General features: G+C 35.4%; 1 protein-coding gene across 4 annotated transcripts in view; it reads left to right on the forward strand.

The window, feature by feature from the left end:
* Positions 1-26,377, forward strand: part of cu (NADP/NADPH phosphatase nocturnin) — a 271,415-nt gene that overhangs the window by 157,752 nt on the left and 87,286 nt on the right. For 2 of the 4 annotated variants that reach the window (XM_069844946.1, XM_069844947.1), the window contains exon 2: positions 5,953-6,128. The exons of the other annotated variants lie outside the window; for them this stretch is intronic. In XM_069844946.1, the coding sequence (XP_069701047.1) occupies positions 6,055-6,128 (74 nt within the window). In that variant the 5' untranslated portion in view covers positions 5,953-6,054. The remainder of the gene's footprint in view (positions 1-5,952; positions 6,129-26,377) is intronic. 4 annotated transcript variants of the gene reach the window in all.

Consider the following 26,377-nt stretch of genomic DNA (forward strand, 5'->3'; position numbering starts at 1 on the left):
GTCATTTACATGAAAACGATCACTTAAAATAACATTTAAAATAAATCTAATTTGTATCTTAAATCTAAGTTCGAACTAAAACCCACGAGTATATGTTCATATCTGCACAAGTACCTTTCCACATTACACTCATTTCGCTGTCAACTCACTCACTGCACTGGAACTACGACACATTTCACTGATGCTATCCTGATTTCACTAACACTTCAAAAACATTTCACTGTTCAAATACTTTGCACTGCCACTATAAACTATAAAGCTTCACTGACAGGAACACGTTTCACTTACACAACACACTTCACTGACAGAACATAATTCTTCACTGATACAACACTTCTATAACAAAATATCATTTACACCCTTTAAATACTGTGTATAATTACCGTCTATTAGTAAAGTCCTTAAGCCTATTTTTAAATACGTTTTTGGTTGTTGGTAAAGCCTTTAGTAAGTCTGCAGGTAAAGCATTCCAGTCCCTGATAGTACGATTGAGAAAAGAAAACTTTCCAGTGTCCGTCCTCTGTCTTCTTTCCCTCAATTTATATGAGTGGTCGTTCCTTGAAGAGTAATTTGGCGGTTGCAACCTATTTTTTATTTCTCACCAGGCAGGCTCACCTCTGTATGTTTTGAACAGTGCGCATAATCGAATTCGCGTTCTCCTGCCCGTGAGTGTGTCCCATTGTAATGGTGAATTTTTCCGACAACACTTGAGAGTCCGTAGACAACGTAAACAACGTCAGATGAATACAGTATGTATAAGATGTACCGATAAATATAGGGTGTACAGAGGAATACAATTATTTCATTTCCACAGAACTATTTTTGCTTGTAACTTTCGGCTCGGTCATTTCCGGACTATGGTTCCTTATCTCAAATTGATACATGTGCCCTTCGCCATCATTCCTGAAAGTTTGTAACGCTAGCCCGGAAACACCCTGTATTACTAATGTATTTATTTGCAGAATTATAATTGGCCTACGGCTGTTGTCCAGCACACAAAGATCAATAAACAATAGTAAATAATAATAATAATAATAATAATAATAATAATTATAAATATTACTATTATTATTTATTTATACTGGCAGAGTTAAGGTCTTAGGGTCTTCTCTTACACTCTACCAGGTCATAAAGTATACAAGCAGTGAAATTTAACAAAAAGTGAAAGAACAAAATACTAACATACGAGTATTACAGAATATAACAACGTAAGATTTGGCATTGTAAAATTATCACTATTAGGCTATTATTATTATTATTATTATTATTATTATTATTATTATTATTATTATTATTATTATAGGCCATAAAGGGCCAAAATCGACCAGCCGACCTGACGCCAACATTCCTTAGCAGAGGTGAACGATCATCCAACCAGTATGGTAGTAAGATGTGGTTTTTAAAGCCGGGTTTCGCTACGTAGCATAACTGCCAAAATTCATCACGATGCTGGGTGGGTACCGGTGCCATACACTGACCGAAATTTCATGAAAAAATGTCATTCCCGCATGAGGATTCCAACCAACTCGCATTCCGTAACTTTAGTCCTAGACATGATGTCTTAGACCACGACGCTACGACGCGGAATAATAATAATAATGATAATAATAATAATTATGATAATAATAATAATAATAGTACTAATCATACTAATATCGTTATTATTAAATTATATCGGAATATTACCTCACTAACTCTCGCAGTCTATGTACTGTAAAAACATTATAAAGTAAATGGACAGCAGTTTGAGATAAATGTCGGAATTCAATAATAATCTATGATTGTTTTCTGCAGTATGTTGCTATGCGACGGAATTGAAGTAATCCCGCTGGGATAAGTAACATCGCGATTTCGTATTTAAATTTATTGACGTGACTAATACCAATATAAGTTGTCCGTGTTTCGCAAGCTCTTCTGAGTACAGGCAGTGAATGTTATTGGCTTGAAGGTCTGCGAACGATGCAATGACCCAGGTTACGCTGTCTGCTTGCTTCAATGTATTCGACGTAGTTCTTATTCTTCTTAGGTTTTACTCTTTTGTGAGAACTTTTACATCTGTTTAATTGTTATCCCAGACTATACACGCGTTACGAGATTCCTATGGAATATCCAACTGTACCAAACTACTACTTCTTCTTCTTCTTCTTCTTCTTCTTCTTCCTCGTCTCCTCTGTGTTAATGTCAACTACAGGACTGTTCAGTGCCATAAATTACAGTATAATAATTATTGTCGTGTTACTGATCTATTTGCAATGGAAATTTATTGACCAAATTATAATATTTATTGCAGATATACTGGGACATCATTTTATTTTTGCTTACATTTCTAATATTAACCTGGCTATACCTTTGGAACAACGATTAAGAACCGGAAACACCGTTTGCTACCCCCTTCCACGACTGGAGGTCGATGATACTGGCGTAATATACAAACAAATCACTTTACTAGGGAGTACACATCTGTGGAGTAACGGTCAGCGCGTCTGGCTGCGAAACCAGGTGGCCCGGGTTCGAATCCCGGTCGGGGCAAGTTACCTGGTTGAGGTTTTTTCCGGGGTTTTCCCTCAACCCAATATGAGCAAATGCTGGGTAACTTTCGGTGTTGGATCCCGGACTCATTTCACCGGCATTATCACCTTCATATCATTCAGACGCTAAATAACCTAGATGTTGATACAGCGTCGTAAAATAACCCCCCCCCAAAAAAAACTTTACTAGGTATAGGAAGGAAGAAAAGTAGTTCATCCATTTACGTAAACTAGGAAATATCGCGATTTTAAGTTTCATAATTTTCATTAGGTTTTTGTTTAGGCCTAATCAAAATACAGTACAGTATTAACAATGAGTGTTTTTACTCATGAACTGAGCTGTCCATGAGGACGTATTCATTATGCAGTGTATATTATACTTTCTACAGCACATTAGCGTACACTATAGAGAATGAGGTTAAATTGAAAAATAATCATAATATGGATATTCAAACACATTTTTTAAAATGGTGGCCGTTCATTTCTATACAGGCTTCAGTTCTAATGTGCATATTATCGCACTGTAGACTATTGTACGTAATTCCAATTACCAGGTTCGTACTTCGTATCAGTAACTCATGTTGAAATAATTCTGTACCCACTCTATAAAAGAGACCTTACGTACTGTAAATTCAATCTTCACTTCTGTCCGATCCGAAAAGATAAAATTACTCAGACATGCTATGTACTGTCCGTCCAAGTGGTTAAGTTGGGGAAATCGGGATGCGACGTAGGCAAATGGAAAATGATGCAATATTGAAAGCTCTTTCGTCACGGGAAACACGAAGATATTTTTGGAACGTACTGTTTACTATGACCGTAAGGATACTATGACTGTATATGCGGTCTTGGATCTGTGTGGAAGACGGTTGAACTTCATTAGTAGAAGGGGTGGGAGTGAAGTACATTAAAAAACTCAGGTACAATAAAAATTGAAGTAAAAATAAAATGATGTCCCTGTATAAAATATACAAGGTGATTCATGAGGATTTACCGTCACTTACGGAGTATATTTCCGAAGACATTCTGAGCAAAAACTGTCACATGAACATTTGTCCTAATGTCAATATTTTCAGAGTTAAACTAATTTAAAGTTTGTAAAATATCTTTATTCTTGAGTTTTAAAGCTAAAAGAATATTACAGATAAGGAATGAACTATCCAGGAGTATCATTTTTTTAATTAGCTAGTATTCTGAAGCTAAAAATGTGTTGTGAATTCCATAGTTGCTTCGTACAGATTTTTGTTCGATTTTTAACTACAAAATTAAATTTTCGTACGCATTTATCACAACAATTGTTACAAATCACGCCACTCTTGTAAATTCTTTAAGACTGTACATTAAGATGCATAATTATACTGTAAAGAGTCAAGTTCCTGAAGTCGTATGTTGTGTAACAGTTTTTGTGATAATTGTGTAATAATGATGTCATTTTTAGTTAAAAGTTGAAAAACATAATCTGTTGAAAGCAATTAGCAACACATTTTCAGCTTCAGAATATTAGCCAATTAAAGAAATTATAGCGTCCTTCTGAATAGTTCATTCCCTAATTGAAGGGTTCAGAGGCATAGTGGGCCAAGCGCCATTTATTAAAAACGGAGAAAGCAAGGATTAAGTTATTGCTATCAACGGACGCTTAAAACGGGCTCTTGTTCTTGACCCTACTATCCGTTTCGAAAGAAACCTAAATCAGGCCACCGAAGTTGATATTGAGAAGAAGTCCATATATGAACCTTGTCTGCCGTATCTTTCTCAAAAGTACAACGTCCCTCTTAAACAATGGTCCGTCATTGGTTTGCTGTTTGGCAGTAGAGGTTCAATTACAAAATTCACATGGAATCATCTTAAGAAACTTCACATTCCTTTTGATTCTGTAATGTCTATTCTTATAAATATTATCAAGGATTCTCTTCAAATATTACATCATCATCTCTATTTCAATTAATCAACTTATATTTGCCTTCAAAAATTAACTTTCTTTTTTCTTTAATGTATCACAACACATTATATTGTACATGTTTATTGTATTCAGGATCCTTGTAGTCACTCAAATTCTTTGAGCTGATGTCTATAATTTAGAAATTTATTTAAGTAAATAGCGTAGTTTAATGAAAATTTATATATCATACAGTTTTAATGTATATACTTTATATTACTTGCTGTATATTTCCATTGAATTACGGTAATAACTTCATTTTAAGCCTTGTTTTCTACGGTTTTAGTAAATGGCGCATGGCCCACTATGGTTCTGAACCCTTCATATTGTAAAATTCTTCTATCCTTAAAACTAAAGAAAAAAATCATTTTTTTGAACAACTTCAGATTAGTGTAATTCTAAACGTAAGCTATTGAGAATAGGATCCATGTCTATATGACATTTGTTGCGCAAAATCTCTTCGGGAATATGCTCCGTAAGTACGGTAACCCCTCGTGAATCACCCTGTATAATATGTGATATTGCGAAGTAGCGATCATTAGCCTATACAGTGAAACCTCCCATTTACTAACATCGAAGGGACGTAACAATCTGTCCGCATCTGGGAGGTGTCCTTTATTGGGAGGGAGGCTCCCCAATCTAACAGTAAATTTATAATATGCATTATGTATCCCTTCACGCTTTAAATGAAATGTATTACTGTAGTTTAATTCTAAATACAGTCTACTGTAGTACAGTAATTCTTTGCAACTTTGAACTGCAGTAGATAAGACCGAAAAAGAAAAATACAGTACTGTGTCATGCAATTTTATTTTAGGTCTACAGTTATGCAGTACTGTAATTTACAGTTTTCAACTTAACCTTCACATTCAGATACCATGTCTCTCGAAACAGTAGAACTGATTCTACTATTCCTATCATGTATCGAATACAATTTCACGATAGCGGAAACCTTGGATCTATCAGACAAGTTAAATTTTATGACTTTTTTTATCCATCCGCTTCCAGGTAACAAGGGGTAGCTGGATGGGCTAGTGGTAGGCTACGAGAACGTTATTGTCTTTTTTCATGTTAAGAAATTTCTGTACTAAATTTTTCATTTTTGTAACACATTAGGTTTTCAAATCCAAGTTCTGTCCGCAGTCAAGAAGTAAAGCAAGCTTTAGAACTGTGAAACAGCTGTCCGTGTCCGTGTCTGAGAGTGTCCGTAAACGAGAATTAAATTTTTTATTATTTCTATATTATCTCAGTTGGGACATAAAAATCTGTCCGTATATGAGGAGTGTCCGTATCTTGGAGGTGTCCGTAATTAGAAGTTCCACTGTATTGACCTTTGGGGCTGTGAAGTTCTAAGGTTCAACGTTTGCGCCTTTAGTAGAGCATTATTTGTACATTTGTAGCCAATATCATAAGTTACTTGGTACAAAAGTGGCATAACGAGCTTGGCAGCATGTGGTAGTGAACGACTGAATGTGTTTTCTCTCCCAGGGACAGGCAGCACGTTGCAGAACCCTGGGGACATCCTGCTTGATTGACAACGCACTCAGTATAGCTCCTTTCCCCGCTCTCTCCTGACGCCCTAACTCAAAGATGTGTTCAGTCGTTTGTAACCGCACCCTCTGGACTCCGGCCAGGACGTTCCGACGGATGCTCAGAATTCCTAGGTGAGAACTCCGAATTTGATCCAGTACAATATATACTTGGCGGTTAAGGATTTTACAGTAGAGTGGTCATGATTTTTCCACCTCTACTGGTATAATAAATGGCCGTCCTAATCTCTGCAATCATAGAGAAGTGAGAATTATTATACTGTTTATCAGAGAACACTTATAAGTTGAGAATTCTTGTCCCCTGCAAGTTTTTCAAGTCATTTTTTTCCCAATTTTTTCCCAACATAACTGACAAGGAGAGGAGACGCTCTGTATATCACCGAATGGAATAAGATTGTGTGAGATGAAAGTACAAGACGTACTGTGTAAAGCAGCCGAGGCGAAAAGGCCATGGTGCGCCGAGCCACTGTGTAAGCTGCAACGTGCATAGCACCTATGGAGGGAGGCGGACAACCGAAGGGGAAGTTGTTTAGGACGTGTAACGAAGAAAGAAATGAACAAGAAAACATAGGACACATTATCACAACCTAAAATTAACTGTCTTCAGAATGTCTCTGCGACAGAGTTTCAAAATCAGGAATTATGTCACTTACTGCCAATCGTAGTTGATCACGAAGGTATTTGTCTGTCAGTCGTGATCTAAATTTGATTTTTACTATTTTCATTGTTGAAAATAATTTTTCACAAACGTAAGTTACAGGGAACATGGCTTCAACAGAGCAAGCGCAAGAACGACGCTTCAAATATTTATTTTTTTCCAAAGATTTGAAAAGTTCAATATCTGTCAAGTCCTTACATCTAGCTTTCATTTAGCGTCACATTGTAAATCTGCGAGTTTAAATTGAAAATCTAACCGCATTATTCGTACATCTGCTGTAAAAGAATCGACGTACAGAGATGATGATGATAATAATAATAATAACAATAATAACACTTAACCTTTTAATGTTTCATCAGTAACATGTAGTAACTTACAATGCCGTTTTATGTTATACAACCATTTTCCTAGTAATATTTGTGAACAAATCATACATTTAATATTTTCATCATATTGTCAGCAAAAGAATGCATCCTCCCATCCTACTTGAAACTTTCGTTTTTTATAGAGGTACATGGTTTCGAGAGAGACATTGCGACGATACGCCACTCGCAGGTCCGAGACAAATACAAATAGAACAGAGTTTGACTCCAGTGAGTGAGAGGGTGGGGGTTGTAGGTAGGAAGCGAGAGAAAAGCACTGCGAGCCACAATGTGCTCGTGAGTCACATTTTCGCCGCGGCTGGTTTAAAGTCATACCTGGTATGGGTGCCCAATGACCCCTCGTTTTGAAAATATTGGCTATTGTTTGTGATATACTTCCGTTAGGTGCTCAATAGGGAAGCATTAGACTATGTAACAGCGTAGCCCATATGGTTGGATGCTGAGTTGTTATCCAGTTATCCAGGCAACCTAAGTTCGATTCTTAACTGGTCCTTTTTTTTTCCTTTTAATAATGATTAATATTGTGATCACAGTAATCTATTTACATACCTATATCATATTTCTCAATGTATTGAACGCTTAATCATGTTTTAAACAAATTATAATTAGCTAACATTGTATTGTAAAGGATAAACAATGAAATATTGCTCATGTAGGCAGGTAAGATGTGTCACTGGTGTCTGTTCTATTTCTGTAGCAGCTATTCCACTTCATTGTGTTCCGATTCATTATGATAAATGTCATAAAAACACACAAAACATACATATTTCCTGCACCATGCACAGCAAATGAAAGAAGGTTGTCCACAGTCACACACATTTTTCCGCACTTCTGCTGCGAAACAGATATCCTTCACATTCACAAACACTTCTCATTCGTTTATTAATTTTTATGCATACCACGCATATTTCAACATGGCTTTGAATATAGGAGCTGACAACTGAAAGTGAATAAAAAAAATTAAAAAAATTAATAATAATAATAACAATAATAATAATAATAATATTATTATAATTATAATTATTATTATTATTATTATTATTATTATTATTATTATTATTATTATCAAGCTTTAAAAATGAGAAGGCGTTAGGATTCGAACTCAAGTTGCCTGGATGACAACTCAGCATCCAACCACATGAGCTACGCCGTTACACAGTCTAATATTTTCCTATTAGACACCTAACGGAAGTATGTCACAAACAATAGCCAATATTTTCAAAACGAGGGGTCATTGGCCACTCATACCAGGTATGACTTTAAACAGTACGTCTTATACTTTCATGTCACAAAATCTTATTTAATTCTGTGATATACAGAGCGTGTCCTCTCCTTGTGAGTTCCAATGTTCATTTTCCCCACTTCATTTTACCCAGTCCTCTTTTCCCAATCCATTTGTCTCGATCCTTTTTTCCAATTTACCTTTCGTAAACCGCTTTTCCCAGTACCTTCTTCCCACGACAGTCTATTTGCCCCTCTGTTAAACGTTTTCACGATAGTGAACGGTATTTTTTGAATTATTAATAATTTTGTGTAAATTTACTACCAGTGCCTTGACCGAAATGGTAAATTCTCGGTGTAGGAAAAGACTTTTACATTAATTTATACAGTGAAACCTGTTCAAATCGGAACCTGAATAATCCGGAATCCTGTCTATTTCGGAACAATTTATTGGTTCCGGCAAAATTCGTATGTATTATGTGTAATTTTTTCTGAATAAAACGGAAACTGTCCAACGCGGAAACGGAAACTGTCTGCTACTGTTCAAAACGGAAATAATATTTTCGACACACTACTGTATAATGTAAACTATATTTTGAAACAGTATGTGCTTTCAAGGAATGTACGAAATACGTAGGTCACTAAGATAAAAACAAGATAAGAGAGTGGATTCTTCTTGCCCTTTTAAAGATCATGCCAATTTCTGGATCTATTCTGCAATGCAAACTCTTGAACTGGAAAAGGAATTAGATAATCCAGAATTCAAGGCTTCTAATGAATGGTTCCTAGTCCAATTAAATAATACAGTACAGTATTATAGTATAAGGTTAGATATTAAATTTAGTGTAATTAATAAACTTTATAGTGTTTAATGAGTAAGTTACGTTACAATTTATACAGGAAATGAGATTTTCATCAAGATCATTCACCAATTAAATAAGCGGCAGGAAGCTGATTTAATGTCTCTAGTGTTAAACGGAATATTTTGTAATTCCTACAATGTGTGGCATGCCATTTTGTTTTTCATTTATACAAATGATAAAATATTCAATTTTAACTTCACACCTGAATAACACGGAAACCTGTCCACAACGGAAAAAAAAATTAGGACCATGTCACTTCCGTCTTGAACAGGTTTCACTGTATTACAAATACAGTATTTCCGAAAAAGTATGACAACATTTTGTGCTTTGACAACTTTTAATTGTATTCAGCTAGGAAGTTGAGTTTGTTACAAATATTTTCACACAATATGTAAGCTTTTCACCTTTGTTAATAAGTTTATATGTGGGCACCATTTATAGCGCGTCACACATTTAAACGATATTCTATTTCTGTCCACGTCCGCTGAATCATGTCCTGTGTGACGGTAGCAACAACTTCCACTATCCTTCTTCGCAAATGGTTTAAATCACGAACATTCACAGCATAAACGATGTTCTTGATATGGCCCCAGAAAAAAAATCCAGCGGGGTGAGATCTGGACTTCGGGATGGCCAGGAAATAGGTCCTGCTCTACCAATCCACTGATCAGGAAATTTTTCGTTCAACACATTTGTGACCTCCTAGTTTAAAGTGTGGCGGTTCTCCATCTTGCTGAAAAGCAACCTGGCCGTCATGTGTATCAATTTGTGAAAAATTCAAAAACCACTGCCACTCTAAACGTGGACAGAAACAGAATATCGTTTTAATGTATGCCCCGCTACAAATGGTGCCCATATAGAAACTTATTAACAAAGATAAAAAAAACTTACATACTGTGTGAGAATATTTTTAACAAAGTCAACTTCCCAGCTGAATATAATTAAAAGTTATCAAAGCACAAAATGTTTTCATTCTTTTTCGGAAACCCAGTATTATGAAAACCATAACCTTAGAGACACACCCATAACTTGCGGAACCGAGGATAAGTAATCATCGAATAAGGCATTTTGAACGTTGTTGAGAAATATGAGAAGTACAGAGAAAAAAGTAAAAAAATTTAATATATTTAAGAGCAATTTTAGTTTTTGAATATGATAATGTACCATACATAATTTTATTGGAACTTGAATAAATAAATTTAAATTCGTGTAATGTGTAGGCCTAATGTATAAATAATTACCACTAACAAATAGATAATTACATCTTTGAAAAATTAATTTTGAATATTTTGAAAAAATAAAAAAAAATTGAGAAAAGTAAAATTTGAAAAAAATGTTTGGAGTTTGGAAATATGGACTGAAAAATGGATCGTAATGTATAGGCCTAATATATAAATAATTACCACTAATAAATAGATAATTACATCTTTAAAAAATTAATTTTGAATATTTTGAAAAAATATATATATATATAAAAATTGGGAAAAGTAAAATGTTAAAAAAGTGTTTAGGGTTTGGAAAGATGTAATGAGAAATGGATCGTAATGTATAGACCTAATGTATAAATAATTACCATTAATAAATAGATAAGTACATAGTTAAAAAAATTAATTTTGAATATTTTGAAAAAAAAATAAAAAATTTGGGAAAAGTAAAATTTGAAAAAAATGTTTGGTGTTTGGAAAGATGGAATGAGAAATGGATCGTAATGTATAGACCTAATGTATAAATAATTACCTCTAACAAATAGATAATTACATCTTTAAAAATTAATTTTGAATATTTTGAAAAAATATATATATATATAAAAATTGGGAAAAGTAAAATGTTAAAAAAGTGTTTAGGGTTTGGAAAGATGGAATGAGAAATGGATCATAATGTATAAACCTAATGTATAAATAATTACCACTAATAAATAGATAATTACATATTAAAAAAAAATAATTTTGAATATTTTGAAAAAATAAAAAAATTGGGAAAAGTAAAATTTCAAAAAATTTTTGGGGTTTGGAAAGGTGGAATGAGAAATGGATCGTAATGTATATACTTAATGTATAAATAATTACCACTAATAAATAGATAATTACATATTTAAAAAATTAATTATGAATATTTTGAAAAAAAAAATAAAATTGGGAAAAGTAGAATTTGAAAAAATGTTTGGGGTTTGGAAAGATGGAATGAGAAATGGATCATAATGTATAGACCTAATGTATAAATACTTACCACTAATAAATAGATAATTACATATTAAAAAAAATAATTTTGAATATTTTGAAAAAAAAAATAAATATTTGGGAAAAGTAAAATTTGAAGAAATGTTTGGGATTTAGAAAGATGGAATGAGAAATGGATAAGTTGGGAAAATGTGGCATTTAGTAGTATTTTCTTTGGAAAACGGCAATTATGTCTTATTTTAGATTAACACATACCTACCAAAATATGTGAAGTTCGCCTGATTTTCTGAATACCATCTGGCAACAGTGAATCACGTGTACAAACCGCCGATGACAATTAATTCAGTTCCTCGCAGGGATGCGGTTGTATGTCCGTTTTGTGTAAGACGAGGAAACCACAACAAAATGAGTCATTGTTATATAATTACATTACGAAACAAAAAGTTTTGCTATCGAGCAGTAAAATACACGACCTTTGAAGACTGCTCAGTTGCGAAGATACACACACATTGGCCACATGAATTACGCCATTCCCATACATTCTGTACTAGGAAGTGACTGGCTCACAATGAGACACATCGGATTCTTCATCACCAGGACCTTAATCTGTACCACAAACTTTATTTCCGTTACTATCATCGTGGTCATCATCTGAACCACCACCACCACTGTCACCATTACCACTACACCAAGATCACTACTACAATGACTGAAGCCTCATCAATTGACTCACCATCACAACTACCATAACTTTCTCCACTACCACTGAATTCAAAACCCATCTGCCGGTTGACTACTAGGGTTAATTCCCAGTTTTTCTTAACTGTAAGATGAATATCAGGTAATCCTTGGCGAATCCTTCGATTCATCTCTATACATCTTATCTCTATGTCTGTAATTCCATCGACGCTACATAACGTCACAGTTGATGCAGCATTGTTAAATAATTCATAAAAATATAAGTTAGAGAAGGACTTAATACACAGGATGATTCATAAATATATGTAAAGACTTTGTGAGTGTAATGTAGAGGTAAAACTAAAACTAAAATGTTTTATACAACTTTTCCCGCAAATCTTACTTTCAGAGTTATGATGCAAAATGTCCTATCTTGCTAGGTATAAAAAACATGGACCAATAAGGTCTTAGGATGTTTAATGCTCGCCTACACAGACCTGATCGAACCTTCCTCCTTCAGTGTTTCCCGGCCAAAATAAGTCACTCAACTGAGTGCGCTCCTAGTATAATGGCAGTTGACACTAAACTTATACGTAAATATATATGCCTAACTTGGAGTCAGGCCACAAAGGGAAACACTGAAGGAGGAAGGTTCGATCCGGTGCTGTGGATTGAATTCGGCGTAGCTCACTGGTGAGAGCGCTTGGTACGTAGAACCAAGGACCCGGGTTCGATCCCCAGCGCCGGATAGAATTTTTCTCCTCAAATATTAATTTTCAACATTACAGAGATTATTCTGTAAGACAAATTAATAAAATCCATAATATTTATGAATCACTCTATGAAACACCCTGTATTCAACCTGGTCAAAAAATAGGAATTTACAGGAAGAGACAAAAGCTCCGAAAGTTATGAGAGGCCAGACTATAGTAAGGAAGGTAAAGTTGTGGGTAGACCGAGGAAAATGTGAAAGCGGAACAAACCAATATTGATATACTATGATGATTATGATGATGATGATGATGATGAAAATTCTGCAACAACCTTATTCACTCCATCATCACTACCACACTATCAACATCATTTTCCCAAACATTGGTATTACCTACGATGAAACTTCGAGTAAGCTGATCTTGACATTCAGAAAATCAGGAGAACTTCCCTTTTTTGGAATGCTTTAAGGGGAGACTTCACTGAAAAAAAGTGAAAACTTTCGAAAAATATTGTAGGTATTGACTATTTCACTTCTTTATGTATATTTTCATACCCCAAATGGATTTAGTTCCTTTCTGATTACAAATATGTTTAATTTTTTTTTTTAATTATGGTTGTAAGGGAGCTTGGCATTTAAAGAGCTGTCAAAATAATTTTTTTTAATTAAAGAATTTTTTTTACAAATTTCTGATTACAAATCTAGTAACTTTTTGTTCTAAAGTAGGCTCCGTGAAGTTACTAGATAATAAGAGCAGAGGCGAATTTTAATTTATATAAATATTCATTTTATTTTCAAGTCCATTTTTCCGTAAGTTTATTTTTTGTTGATTCAACACCTACTTTTTTATTCCAAATATTAATCAATCTGGATGAAAATTTTACTGCAAGTATTTATGAGGTAGCTGCAGCAAAAGAATTAGTCCCCCATAGGACAGACGTTGGACATTTTTCTCCCCTCTTTCCCCCTTATATTTTTATAGGGTGACCAATACATGGAGTTAATATTCAAAAAGCAAATTTGTTACAATGATGAATAAAAAAGTTTTTTAAAGTTATTTTTGGACAGTATTTAAGGGGTTTCATACAGTAACAAAATATTAAGTAACTTGACTACCACTTCATGTATTTTCTTCAAACTTTGCACACTTATTCTACTTGATTTTAGCTTCAATATCTAGTAATCATGAATTGTTTGAAAGTTTGAATTTCTCAAGAAAAAAATTCTTACAAAAACATGATTTAATCTGAACTGAGAAAATAATAGTCATTTAGGATGGTATTCATAGACATTTCGCAGCACGCGCTACGAGCGTACTAAGCTAGCCCCGGCTATCCACTGGTTACTAGTACAGAATTCAAATCATATCCTATCGCTAACACTGGTTTATGAATACGAAAAACGCTGATCATCCACCGGAAGCCCGCGCTAAAAATGTCTATGAATACGGCCCTAACTATTTATTTCCTTAAATCTGAGATCATAATCTAAAGATTAATCCTCAGTGAACATCACAGCTGACTTCATACTAAATTTATAGATTTTTAAATTTGCATTAAAAAGATTTTGTTTCTTTTTCAATGCATTTTACTAGAAAATTGCTCATTTTTTTCCATTAAAATTTAACCTTTGTGGTTCAACCTATATAAATTATTACAAAGGATAAGTGTATAAAATTTCAATGAAATCAAACAGTTCTTGAGGTATCAGGTTTTTTGTACCGAAAAATGTAATTATCAGGAAATTGAGTCTAAAGTTGGGACATGCTTGTACTTGCATCTTGTACTAAAAAGCACCTACTGCTTAAATTACACCCTCTCTGTCAAAATTTAGCTGACAATTTGAAAATATATACAGAAAAATATACTCTATCGATTGAGAAAATAAAATCATTTTTTTTTTCACGATTCTTACTGTACGAGTATAACATCCCTTAATTTGTTTTACGTCATATTCCCAGGTTTTTATGCCATATTTTGAATTTTTGCAAGCATAAGTGCATGTATATTTTCAGAGATTTTAGGTTATAGAATTCCGAGCCTTAGTCATCACTATCAAAAAGGTTCATAATAGTACATTATGCAACGAGCCTATAATGGTAGTAATTAAGACGCAAGTATGATTGTTTATGAAACGAGCGCAAGCGAGTTTCATAATTTTCATACGAGCGTCTTAATTACCATTATAGGCAAGTTTCATACGACTTTTTATGCTCGACCATATTCCTAACTTGAAAGTATTCAAAATTATGGTTATGTGCGAACTGACCTGAGTTGTGAGATGTGCGCAGACGCGAAAGTATTGATTTTTTCCGAGGCCGAATTTCATTGACCTTGGCACAGAATAAGATGAAGATTACTCTGGTATAACGTGAAAATTGATTTAGAATTGAAAAACGAGATGACAAATTGAATTTATTTGAATATTATTTACAATTAACTCTAATTATTATAGTAACAGAACATAACCTTCTGCGACAGTATTGGATTTCTAGCCTCCGTGACTTTTCGCTAATTCTCTTTCGATTGCATATCCGAGAATAATCGATACTTGCGGTTTTATAACGGTACAAAGCTGACTTGTCATTGGCTGAACACCTTTAAGCTGATTTGTCACTGGCTGAACAACTGTACTTTAATGAGTAGGTGTACTTTAATGACATGCATTAAAGGACTGCTACCAGGTGTATAATTACTACATTTCGGCATGGTCGATCATAAAAGTACAATTGCCATCACTAGCACAACTGTCGTCATCAACATAGCATTTCCCATTTTGGTCTGTGCTTGCCGGTTTTTTGCTTCCTCATTTCAATACTACTGACTGTATGAAAATTGTTCTCTTTGTTTTACCCGCTAATTCCATATAAAATCATAAAATTCAGTTTGTAGAATCCAGGGGAAACAATTTCTCCAGATTTTTCGGTTGAGGTGCCTTTCGTAAGTGTTGTGTGCACCGAGTATGGTTAAAATCTCTTCACATATTTAAAGAACTATAGCAGCTTACCATTTCGTAAGACATAAAGAGCAGCAATATGTAGTTTATTACCATGCCAACCTCGTGTTTCTTTAAAGATAGTTTTGTGGCCGTTCATACTGGGTGAATCAAGATCACACGAGAAGTAGAGCCCACATGTTTGCATGATTTCGTCGTGGTTTTGTTTGCTGCTAGCATTCCAGCACTTGTATTTAATCTACAGTTTAGATCTTACGTTCTTTGCCTTGGAGCAAAATAGAAACTTCAAGGATAATATATGCAGGTCTACATGCGCAACAGACTCGATTTTCAACACTTTCTGATGAATATTACAGCAAAGGATATGTGGCGAGCATTACTTAGAAAAGGCTGCAGTCATTTACTGTACTTAGCTGAAAATGCAGTTGCTTACCGCAGAAACAATTGTTATTTTTAGCTTACTAAGTGAAATTTAAATGAATGAACTGCATTTTGTAAAAATTCTCATGTGTTGGCTTATTGATACTATTTTATAATAATTGAGAAACTTGCTTGATTCACTCATGCCGTTTTTCTATAAATAATTTAAAACGATTCTACACTGCGTGGAGCATGTTTCACCAAAATGTTATTAATATAGCTATAAAACTGAGGGAGTTGTAGGGATTTTTGTAACACCATGTTGGCTAAGCTGGTAAGATATAAACAGATGATTACACCATTCATATCCTCACTGACAGAACTGGTTGAAGTGTGTTTGTACATCAATTCACAATTTTAAAGTAAACAATCGTCTACAATCAAATCCTCTGGGGTGGCTGAGTGGTCGGTCAGACATTGTCTGTCACGCAGGCGGCCCGGGTTCGAGTCCCGGTCAGGCCTGGGATTTTTCATTGACTATTACACTTTTACTACGTCATACTACTTTAGACCAATAAAACGGTACGAAAGGGCGTCTTTAAACCAATCATGGCTCCTTATCGCACAATTTTATCGCTTCCCTAGCATTTGTTTAATTTTATCGCTTCCCTAGCATTTGTTTAATTTTATCGCTTCCCTAGCATTTGTTTAATTTTATCGCTTCCCTAGCATTTGTTTTTGTCACTACCCTAGCATTTGTTTCTTTGTTTGCCAACATTTCAAACTTCAAATTCTTTACGGTACTATTAAACATGCTTTGCGATCGTAATTTGTTTCTCGCATAGACTGAAAATGGCGGTTCCATTCAAACATTTTGGTGAAGGTAACATTAGTGCAATAGAATTTTATTAAGTCAGTTAATATCTATTAACTCTTTGAAGCACAAATTAATTTTGTATGTTTTTCATATCATGGATCATAACAAAACTTCAATCAATATTTTTCAACTTTTTAACTCTGCACACAATTTCAAAATATAGATGGCACCTCTGTGTATACTCAAGAAGTGGTTCCTTGGTGGAATATCTGTGTCATAAAATTTAGAAAGAAAGAAAACGGTGGTTCTTCTGAACAACCACTATGCTTCGAAGGGTTAATCTTTATGTACTTTCTATTGTTTTTATCACCTTCCTACAATTTGTTTCTTTATTTGCCAACATTTCAAACTACAATTTCTTTACTGTACTATAAAACATGCTTAGCGATCGTCATTTGTTTACAGCATAGACAGTCAACTCCGTTCAAATGGCATCTCCGTTCAAACTTTCGGTGAAGCTAACATTAGTGAAATAGAATTTCAGTAAGTCAGTTAATATTTTATTGTATTAGAGTACTTTATTTCTTCTGACCTTTATATACTTTCTTCTAATCGTGTAATAGTCAATTAAATCCCACTCGAGTTTTGATTTTCTCTAGATAAATCGAAACCTCTAGTGAGATTACTGTTCAAAAATCCATAGGGACACTTGTGGCGGACAAGATCGCAGTTGGGGTTTCTCTTGGGGTTCTTTCGTTTCCCCATATCACATCTGCACCACTCCCTTAACATTTCTCCATTACGTCATCAATCCATAGCATTCTCCGAACGCCAGATGGTGACGCACGGAGACGGCTAGCCTAGGGACAAGGAGGTTGCCTGCTCGAAACCTGGATACGCAGCGAACCTTAGTGTAGTCAGCCGGTGTGGGTTTGGAAATGCTTCTGACTTCAAGGTTAGCGCAAGAGATCGTAAAAGGTCGCAGTACTGGGTCATAGTGCCCCCTCCTGAAAATTCCATTCCACCTACAATCAACCTTCAGAATTAATTCATGAAAATGGAATAATATAACAGTGGGGAATCTCATTACAGAAAAGGTTTGAGAAGAAACCTAAGACAAAGGAGCCAGTTTTTCTATTCAGAAATATTGTAGGATTCAGTACACATAACATGGAAGTCTTCTGGCAGCAGAAACTTACAATGGAGTATATGTGCCTTTTTCTTTCCTGATCAAGGAATGAAATTTCCTGAGAACTTTGCTGACACATTCCCATTGGTGCCAAAGAACTAAATGAAACCAGCAAAACTGAAGATAGAAATTGATTGGGGCCTATATGAATTCTTGTCAAGTGAAGAAATACGGTGGTTTGAGCTGCAACTTGATGAAAATTCTTCAAATGGTATTTGGACATTACCGGTAATAAATGTTTCTGTACTAAGGCTGAAGACACAAGTCAATGATTCGAAAGTAATGAACATTAATTTAATTTCTGTCAAAGAAAATGTTTCTTAAAATCATCAGAATCAAAAAAAAAAAAATGTTTTTCTCATTTTTTGCAAAAACTGTATAATTTGTAATAACCACATGAGATTCGCATTGTTCATCAAATTTTTTATTGGATTATTTTACGACGCTGTATCAACATCTCAGGTTATTTAGCGTCTGAATATATGAAGGTGATAATACCGGTGAAATGAGTCCAGGGTCCAGCACCGATAGTTACCCAGTATTTGCTCGTATTGGATTGAGGGAAAATCCCGGAAAAAACCTCAACCAGGTAAATTGTTCCGACCGGGAATCGAACCCGGGCCACCTGGTTTCGAGGCCAGACGCGCTGACTGTTACTCCAGAGGTGTGGACTTGTTCATCAGTAAATGGATTGATGGAAAAACGATTTCAGCTGTCTCTAAAATGCCTTTATTGTGGCAATATCTTAATTTCTTATAGACTACAAATTTGAATATCAGACTTGGGAGAATATCAACTATTTTAAAGAATGATTACATTCACAACTAACACAATTTTGCGCTTGCCTGCCGGTATGAAGTTGCACTCGGGCGCGGGTTCGATCCCCGCTTGGGCTGATTGCCTGGTTGTGTTTTTTCTGAGGTTTTTCCCAACCTTAAGGTGAATCTATGGCGAATTCTCGGCCTCATCTCGCCAAATACCACCAATTTCATCGACGCTAAATAACCTAGTAGTTGATACAGCGTCGTTAAATAACTCACTTCAAAAAACACAATTTTATCAACAAACAAATTGTCTTCAATTCTTAGATCAGTTGTTTTTTTCAAAGCAAGAATTTTTTAACTGAGGTCGTTTTTCCACGAAGCTCAACTGTCAAATTAGAAACCTTGTCAGTCCTGTTTGATAATCGTCTTGTTTGTAGATATAGAAGGTTTTTCCAGCTTTTCCAGTTTTACCCTTATAAAGGAACGGTACTAAATCATCTTTTTGAAACGCTCCTTCAAATGTTGTACAGTCCGCTCGAAAAAGAAAGTGACAACTTCTTAGCATGTGATTTTCAACCCACCTTCTCTGGCTGTACCTTGCTTCACGGCCAGTAGCAATAAATGGAAAGTCCAGCAGCTTATTCCTAGAACCAATATCTGTACTGCATCACCACCCGTTGCCATGACTTCATCATGTGTGTGTTGTATGTGGCCATTATTTTATTCTTCGGAATATGTATGATAACTTTCTTGTGTTAAATTTTAACGTACCTTGTTAACATGTTTCGACCTATTTTCGGTCATCTTCGGAACTGGTCATTGTTGGTGTTGGCGCCTCTTGTTTCTTGTGTGGGTGCGTTCGTAGTGTAGAGTCAAAGACATACATGACATACTAATACTATACAAAGGAAACAAAAGACAGATCCTAAACCTGCATCAACACATAAACAAAATACACCCAAAACTGCGCTACACATTAGAAATTGAAAACAAGAAATCCATAAATTTTCTAGACATCAAAATAACAAAAGTAGACAACAAACACACATTCAAAGTATACAGAAAACCCACAACAACAACAACAACAACACACATACACAACACTTCCAACCACCCAACACAACACAAACAAGCTGCATTCCGAACAATGGTACACAGACTACTCAACAATGAACCAACAGGATTACAACGAAGAGCTAAACACAATCAAATACATAGCACAAGAGAACGGATACAACCCTAACGTAATAGACAACATAATACGTAAGACAAAACAAAACCACAAAAAACAGAAGAATACAACAGAAACACAAGAGGACAAAAAATACACCACAATAATATACGAAGATAAAAACACACACAAAATTGCAACCTAATTCAAGAAATTGAACTACAACATCGCATATAGAACAAGTAACACTCTACAAAAACATCTCAACACACAAACAACACAATCAAACAAATACAACCACACAGGCGTATACAAACTCAAATGTAACACTTGCAACAACTTCTACATAGGACAGACAGGCAGATCATTTCAAACATGTTACAAAGAACACATCACAGCCATAACAAAATTACAAAACACATCCAGATATGCAGAACACATCACAAATGCCAACCACACCTACAGAGACATCAACACAGGCATGGAAATACTGCACATCCAACCAAAAAGCCAGAAACTCGACACACTAGAACAATATGAAATATACAGAGACACGAAAACACACCCCAACAATATTCTCAACACACAACTCAATTTCAAAACACGTACATTCTTTGACTCTACACTACGAACGCACCCACACAGGAAACAAGAGGCGCCAAGACCAGCAACGACCAGTTCCGAAGATGACCGAAAATAGGTCGAAACATGTTAACAAAGTGCGTTAAAATTTAACACAAGAAAGTTCTTATACATATTCCGAAGTGATACAGTGTTAAAAGTTGTGTCATCAAGATGTACAAGCAACAGCCTCTCTTCAACGCTGTATACAGCAGCTATGAGTTCTGTTCTGCAATATCTGCCACAGTGTGTCGTAGGTTTGCTCAAGAACACTCTTTCCTTCATACTGTACTCACTAACAACTGGCTTTTAGATACCCGAAGATTCATTGCCGCCCTCACATAAGCCCACCATTGGTCCCTATCTTGAGCAAGATTAATCCAGTCCTTACCATCATATCCCACCTCCCTCAAATCCATTTTAATATTATCCTCTCATCTACGTTTCGGTCTCCCCGAAAGTCTTTTTCCCTCAGGTCTCCGAACTAACGCATTTCTTGATTCACACATACGTGCTACATGCCCTGCCCCTCTCAAAAGTCTGGATTTAATATTACTAATTTTGTTAGGTGACGAATAAGTACAAAGCGTGCAGTTCCGCGTTAGGTAATTTCTTCCATTCTGCTGTAACTTCATCCCTCTTAGTCCCAAATATTTTCCTAAGCACCTTTCAAACATCTGTTCCTCTCTCAAAGTGAGAGTCCAAGTTTCACAACTATACAAAATAAACGGCAATGAAACTCTCTTATAAATCCTAACTTTCAGTTTTTTTAAAGGAGACTAAATGATAAAAGTTTCTCAACCGAATAATGACAAGAATTTTTCATTTAATTTCCTCTCGAGTGTCATTTATATTTGTTACTGTTGCTCCAAAATACTTGAATCTTTTTCCTCGTTTCAAAGGATAAATTTTCAAGTTTTATATTTCCATGTCACGAGACATAATCATATGCTTTGTCTTTGTCTTTTCGGAGTTTACTTACAAATCTATCTCCTTACTTGCTTCAAGTGAAATTTCCGTGTTTTTCCTAATAGTTTGTGGGTTTTCTCCTAACATATTCACGTCATTTGCGTAAACAATCCGTTCAATTCCAAGCCCTCTCTGTTATCCTGGACTTTCCTAATGGCATATTCTAGAGCAGTGGTCATTAGCACTCGCTGAAATGAGTAAAGTGCAACCACAGTCTACTATATACAGTCGCGAAGCTCAATATGTAGTAAAAATGCAAACATGGGTAGTTGCCCACCACTAGGATCGCTACTATCGCCTCATCATCGCAGATCTCTCTCCTAGTAGACGACAAAATATGTTACACTTTCGTTGTGTTCTTTTGGAAAAATTAACACCTTCCTTCCACTATTGACATCAAATGCATGAAGTTAATTTATTATTTTAATGAAGTATATTAAATTCCACCATAAACTCGAAGATACCTACAAGAAATAGGTTAATATTATTTTTGTTTGTGCAAAACGAACTGAAATTTACTATAATCGCTTCACTCATTCAAGATTATAGCGATAATTAACTATGAAACCAATAAATATTAATTTGCATTTCCCTTTACAACAATAATAATGGAAATATGAATTAATGGAGTAACATACGTGTACCGGTATTTGTAGTGTAGGCTTACGTAGTTAACAAAGTGGGATGAGGTTAAGCAATAATAATCACACCAGAATTGGAAATAAAACGTGATCAATAAATTTTATTGTAACAGACTTTTTCTACGTCTCTAGTAAAGTAACAAATAAAAATAACAACAAACTTAACAGCTATAATTAAAAACATATCCTTTGAAAAAAAAAGTAGGCGCCTAAGCAATAATAATCCCACCAGAATTGAAAATAAAACGTGATCAATAAATTTCATTAAAACAAACTTAATTTTTCTACGTCTCTAGTAAAATATTATTATTCCAATTATTATATTTTAGCCATTAACATTTTCATTACAACCAATAACGAACATTTCACAAGCATCAATGTGAAACACGCAACGAGCTAGCACTCGATGGAAATACGACACAGTCCAAAGTCGACCGTGGACAGTCTATTGTTTCTAGTTGCTAACCGCTTGGAGCGCTTTATCACGAGATTTGCAAAAAATCACTTCAAGCTTCGCGACTGTATATAGTAGACTGTGGTGCAACCTAAAATGCTCCATCTTGCAGAAGAGAAAGGTAGGAGGCATACGCGCCAGCAGCACGGATGCACGCCAGTGCAATGTCTTATCCGCGGATAAGAAACGCTAGCTCGAGGGTGCAATGTGCTGATGACCGCTGTTCTAATGCGAAGTTAAAAAGTAAAGATGATAGTCCGCTGTGAATTTGAAAATCGTCAGACAGAAACTTGGCTATACGCACTCTGCTGTACGTTTCACTCAGACACATTTTAATTAATCGAACTAGTTTCTTTGGAATACCAAATTCAATAAGAATATTATATAAAACATCTCTCTTAACAAAGTCATATGCGTTCTTGAAATCTGTGAATAACTGATGTACTGTGCCCTTTTACTCCCATTTTTCTCCAATATCCGTCGAATACCTAGCTACCTAGCTTCTCGTCTAGCTACCTAGCTTCTCGTTTTCAACATTTGTCCTCATATCACGAAATAGATACTCGCTCACAACACCATATCACACTCTCCATTCCTAAACACAGAACATCCTTCTACTCTTCATCTTTCACCGTCTCTGCAGCTCATCTCTGGAACTCCCTACCACAACATGTCAGAGACTGTCGGACATTGTCTAGTTTCAAAAATAAATTAAAATTGCACTTTTGAATTAGATTCCTTTCAGTTATAGGCCCTTTTCTCTGCCATAGTTTTGTAAAAATATAGGCTATATATTTCTTTTTCCTTCCTTTCCCCTTTTTGTTCTCTTTATCAGCCGATGAATTTATTATCATAGCCTTTTTATCGTGAATTTTATTTAATTTTCGTATTTCTTTTCTTTTTTATTACTATTTTATTACAGTCCATTTTGATATATTCTTCCTTAAGTTTTTCCATATCAACCATTTGTACTAAATGAGTTGCTTTTACTATATTCCAATGTATTTTACTTTCTTTTTTCTATTATGGTATTATTTTCATGTTGTTTAGTGTCGATTTTATTATGCTAAATATTATTATTTTTTTTGTAATATGTTAGTATTCTGTTCTTTAACTTTTTGTTAAATTTTAGCTGCTTGTATACTTTATGACCTGGTAGAGTGTACGAGAAGGCCCTATGGCCTTAACTCTGCCAGTATAAATAAAGAATTATTATTATTAAATACAAAAAAAATCTTATCAATAGTCGATCTATTACGCCTAAGACCACACTGATGGTTCCCAATAATTTCATCTACTCTTTCCTTATATAGCTCCAAAAATAGTCTGTTGGCTTAATATCTGGCGATCTTGCAGGCCAAGTTACAGGAAAGTGCTTACTGGCAACACTACCACCAGAGAACGATCAGAAACAAACTCGTTGTCATGGTGATGCAAATTAATCCCTTTTCTTGATAAGCCTATGCTAGTATTTTGAAAGTTGTTACAACATGAAGAAAATATGAGTAATTAAAGTTATTTGAATAAACCTTGAGAATTTCTAATTAGTCGAAAAGAGAGCGCTAGCTCACTTATAACCCGGAAACCGACAGCGCGTGCCTGTGCCGCCATCTGCCTCACCATCTGCGACCTAGGCTCTCGCTCGCATTGTTCGCTCGCAGATGCTGCGATAGCCTCCCCGCTTTTACGCAACAATGAGACAATGTCTGTCTGACCCTGGCGTCCCTGACCCTCGAGTGCAGCGCGCGGCGTATCTTCTGATTGCGTCGACTCACCACGGGTGGTTCAGCCGCGTCCAGAGTGCGGAGAATGCCATCGGCACAGTCATGCTCTGAGGACGCCCTCAGGCCTGGTTTCGAATCCCGCTGACGCTGATCTTTTTATTTTTTATTTTGTATTAACTAATTGGTTGTTTAATACTCTGTTATTTAACGTCGATAAGATTGGTGATAGCACCGGCGTGGCTCAGTCGGTTAAGGCGCTTGCCTACCGGTCTGAAGTTGCGCTCGGGCGCAGGTTCGATTCCTGCTTGGGCTGATAACCTGGTTGGGTTTTTTCCGAGGTTTTCCCCAACCGTAATGTGAATTCCAGGTAATCTATGGCGAATCCTCGGCCTCATCTCGCCAAATACCATCTCGTTATCATCAATCTCATCGACGCTAAATAACCTCGTAGTCGATACAGCGTCGTTAAATAAACAGTAAAAAATATTGGTGATATCGAGATGGTATTTGGCGACATAAGGCCGAGAATGAGCCGTAGATTACCTGATAATCGCCTTACGATTGGGAAAACCCCAGAAAAAATCCCACCAGATAATTAGCCCAAGCGGCAATCGAACCCACGCCCGGGCGCAACTCAGGATCAACAGGCAAGTGCCTTAACCGACTGAGCTATGCCGGTGGCTCTAGAATGATTACTATGCTCTATTACGGTCAGGAGGAAGTGGGGTGGGGTGGGGTTGGGTGGGAAATGAAAAACATATTAAAAGAGTAACAATTTTAAACTTCATATTATTATAATATGATACTAGAAAGCTAAGTAACTAATATATGAAGGGTTAAGAGCCTAGTGGGCCAAACGCAATATTATTATTATTATTATTATTATTATTATTATTATTATTATTATTATTTAAAAATTGGAAATTTATCCTTTGAAGAGGTGGAAAAATTCAAATACCTGGGAGCAACAGTAACAAATATAAATGATACTCGGGAGGAAAGTAAACACAGAATAAATGTGGGAAATGTCTGTTATTATTCGGTTGAGAAGCTTTTTTATCATCCAGTCTGCTGTCAAAAAATCTGAAAGTTAGAATTTATAAAACAGTTATATTACCGGTTGTTCTTTATGATGGTGAAACTTGGACTCTCACTTTGAGAGAGGAACATAAGTTAAGGGTTGTTGGACAATAAGGTGCATAGGAAAATATTTGGGGCTAAGAGGGATGAAGTTACAGGAAAATGGAGAAAGTTACACAACACAGAACTGCACGCATTGTATTCTTCACCTGACATAATTAGGAACATTAAATCCAGACGTTTAAGATGGGCAGGGCATGTAGCACGTATGGGCGAATCCAGAAATGCATATAGAGTGTTAGTTGGGAGGCCGGAGGGAATAAGACCTTTGGGGAGGCCGAAACGTAGTTGGGAAGGTAATATTAAAATGGATTTGAGGGACGTGGGATATGATGATAGAGACTGGATTAATCTTGCTCAGGATAGGAACCAATGGCGGGCTTATGTGAGGGCGGCAATGAACTTCCGGGTTCTTTAAAAACCAGTAAGTATTATTATTATTATTATTATTATTATTATTATTATTATTATTATTATATCATCAAATTCTTATTAGTCCCATATTAGTGCTGTCATTATGGAGTCTTGAACTCAATGGACATAATAAGTAACATTTGCATATCTGCCGAACTGTGCATTTAAATGCATTTTGTCACAGACATGTGACAGAGCATTGCTCTTATCAGTCTTATCTTCCGTAGCTCCTACGTCATCAGACAAATGACCATTACAAGTGTGCTGATAAGTCTGTACACGTTAATCAAAACTTTTATAATAAATTACGTGTAAGATTTTTAGACTCATGCGTAGAGCGGAAAAAATCGTATCAGTCTTATCTTCTGTCCCTTGATAAAGAATACCTACAAACTGCGAAAATGATAAAACCATAGGCAGAGATAGTGATGGGCTGAAAAATGTTGCAGGAA

The sequence above is a fragment of the Periplaneta americana genome, chromosome 14 (genome assembly GCF_040183065.1).
Source record: "Periplaneta americana isolate PAMFEO1 chromosome 14, P.americana_PAMFEO1_priV1, whole genome shotgun sequence".
Lineage (NCBI taxonomy): Eukaryota > Metazoa > Arthropoda > Insecta > Blattodea > Blattidae > Periplaneta > Periplaneta americana.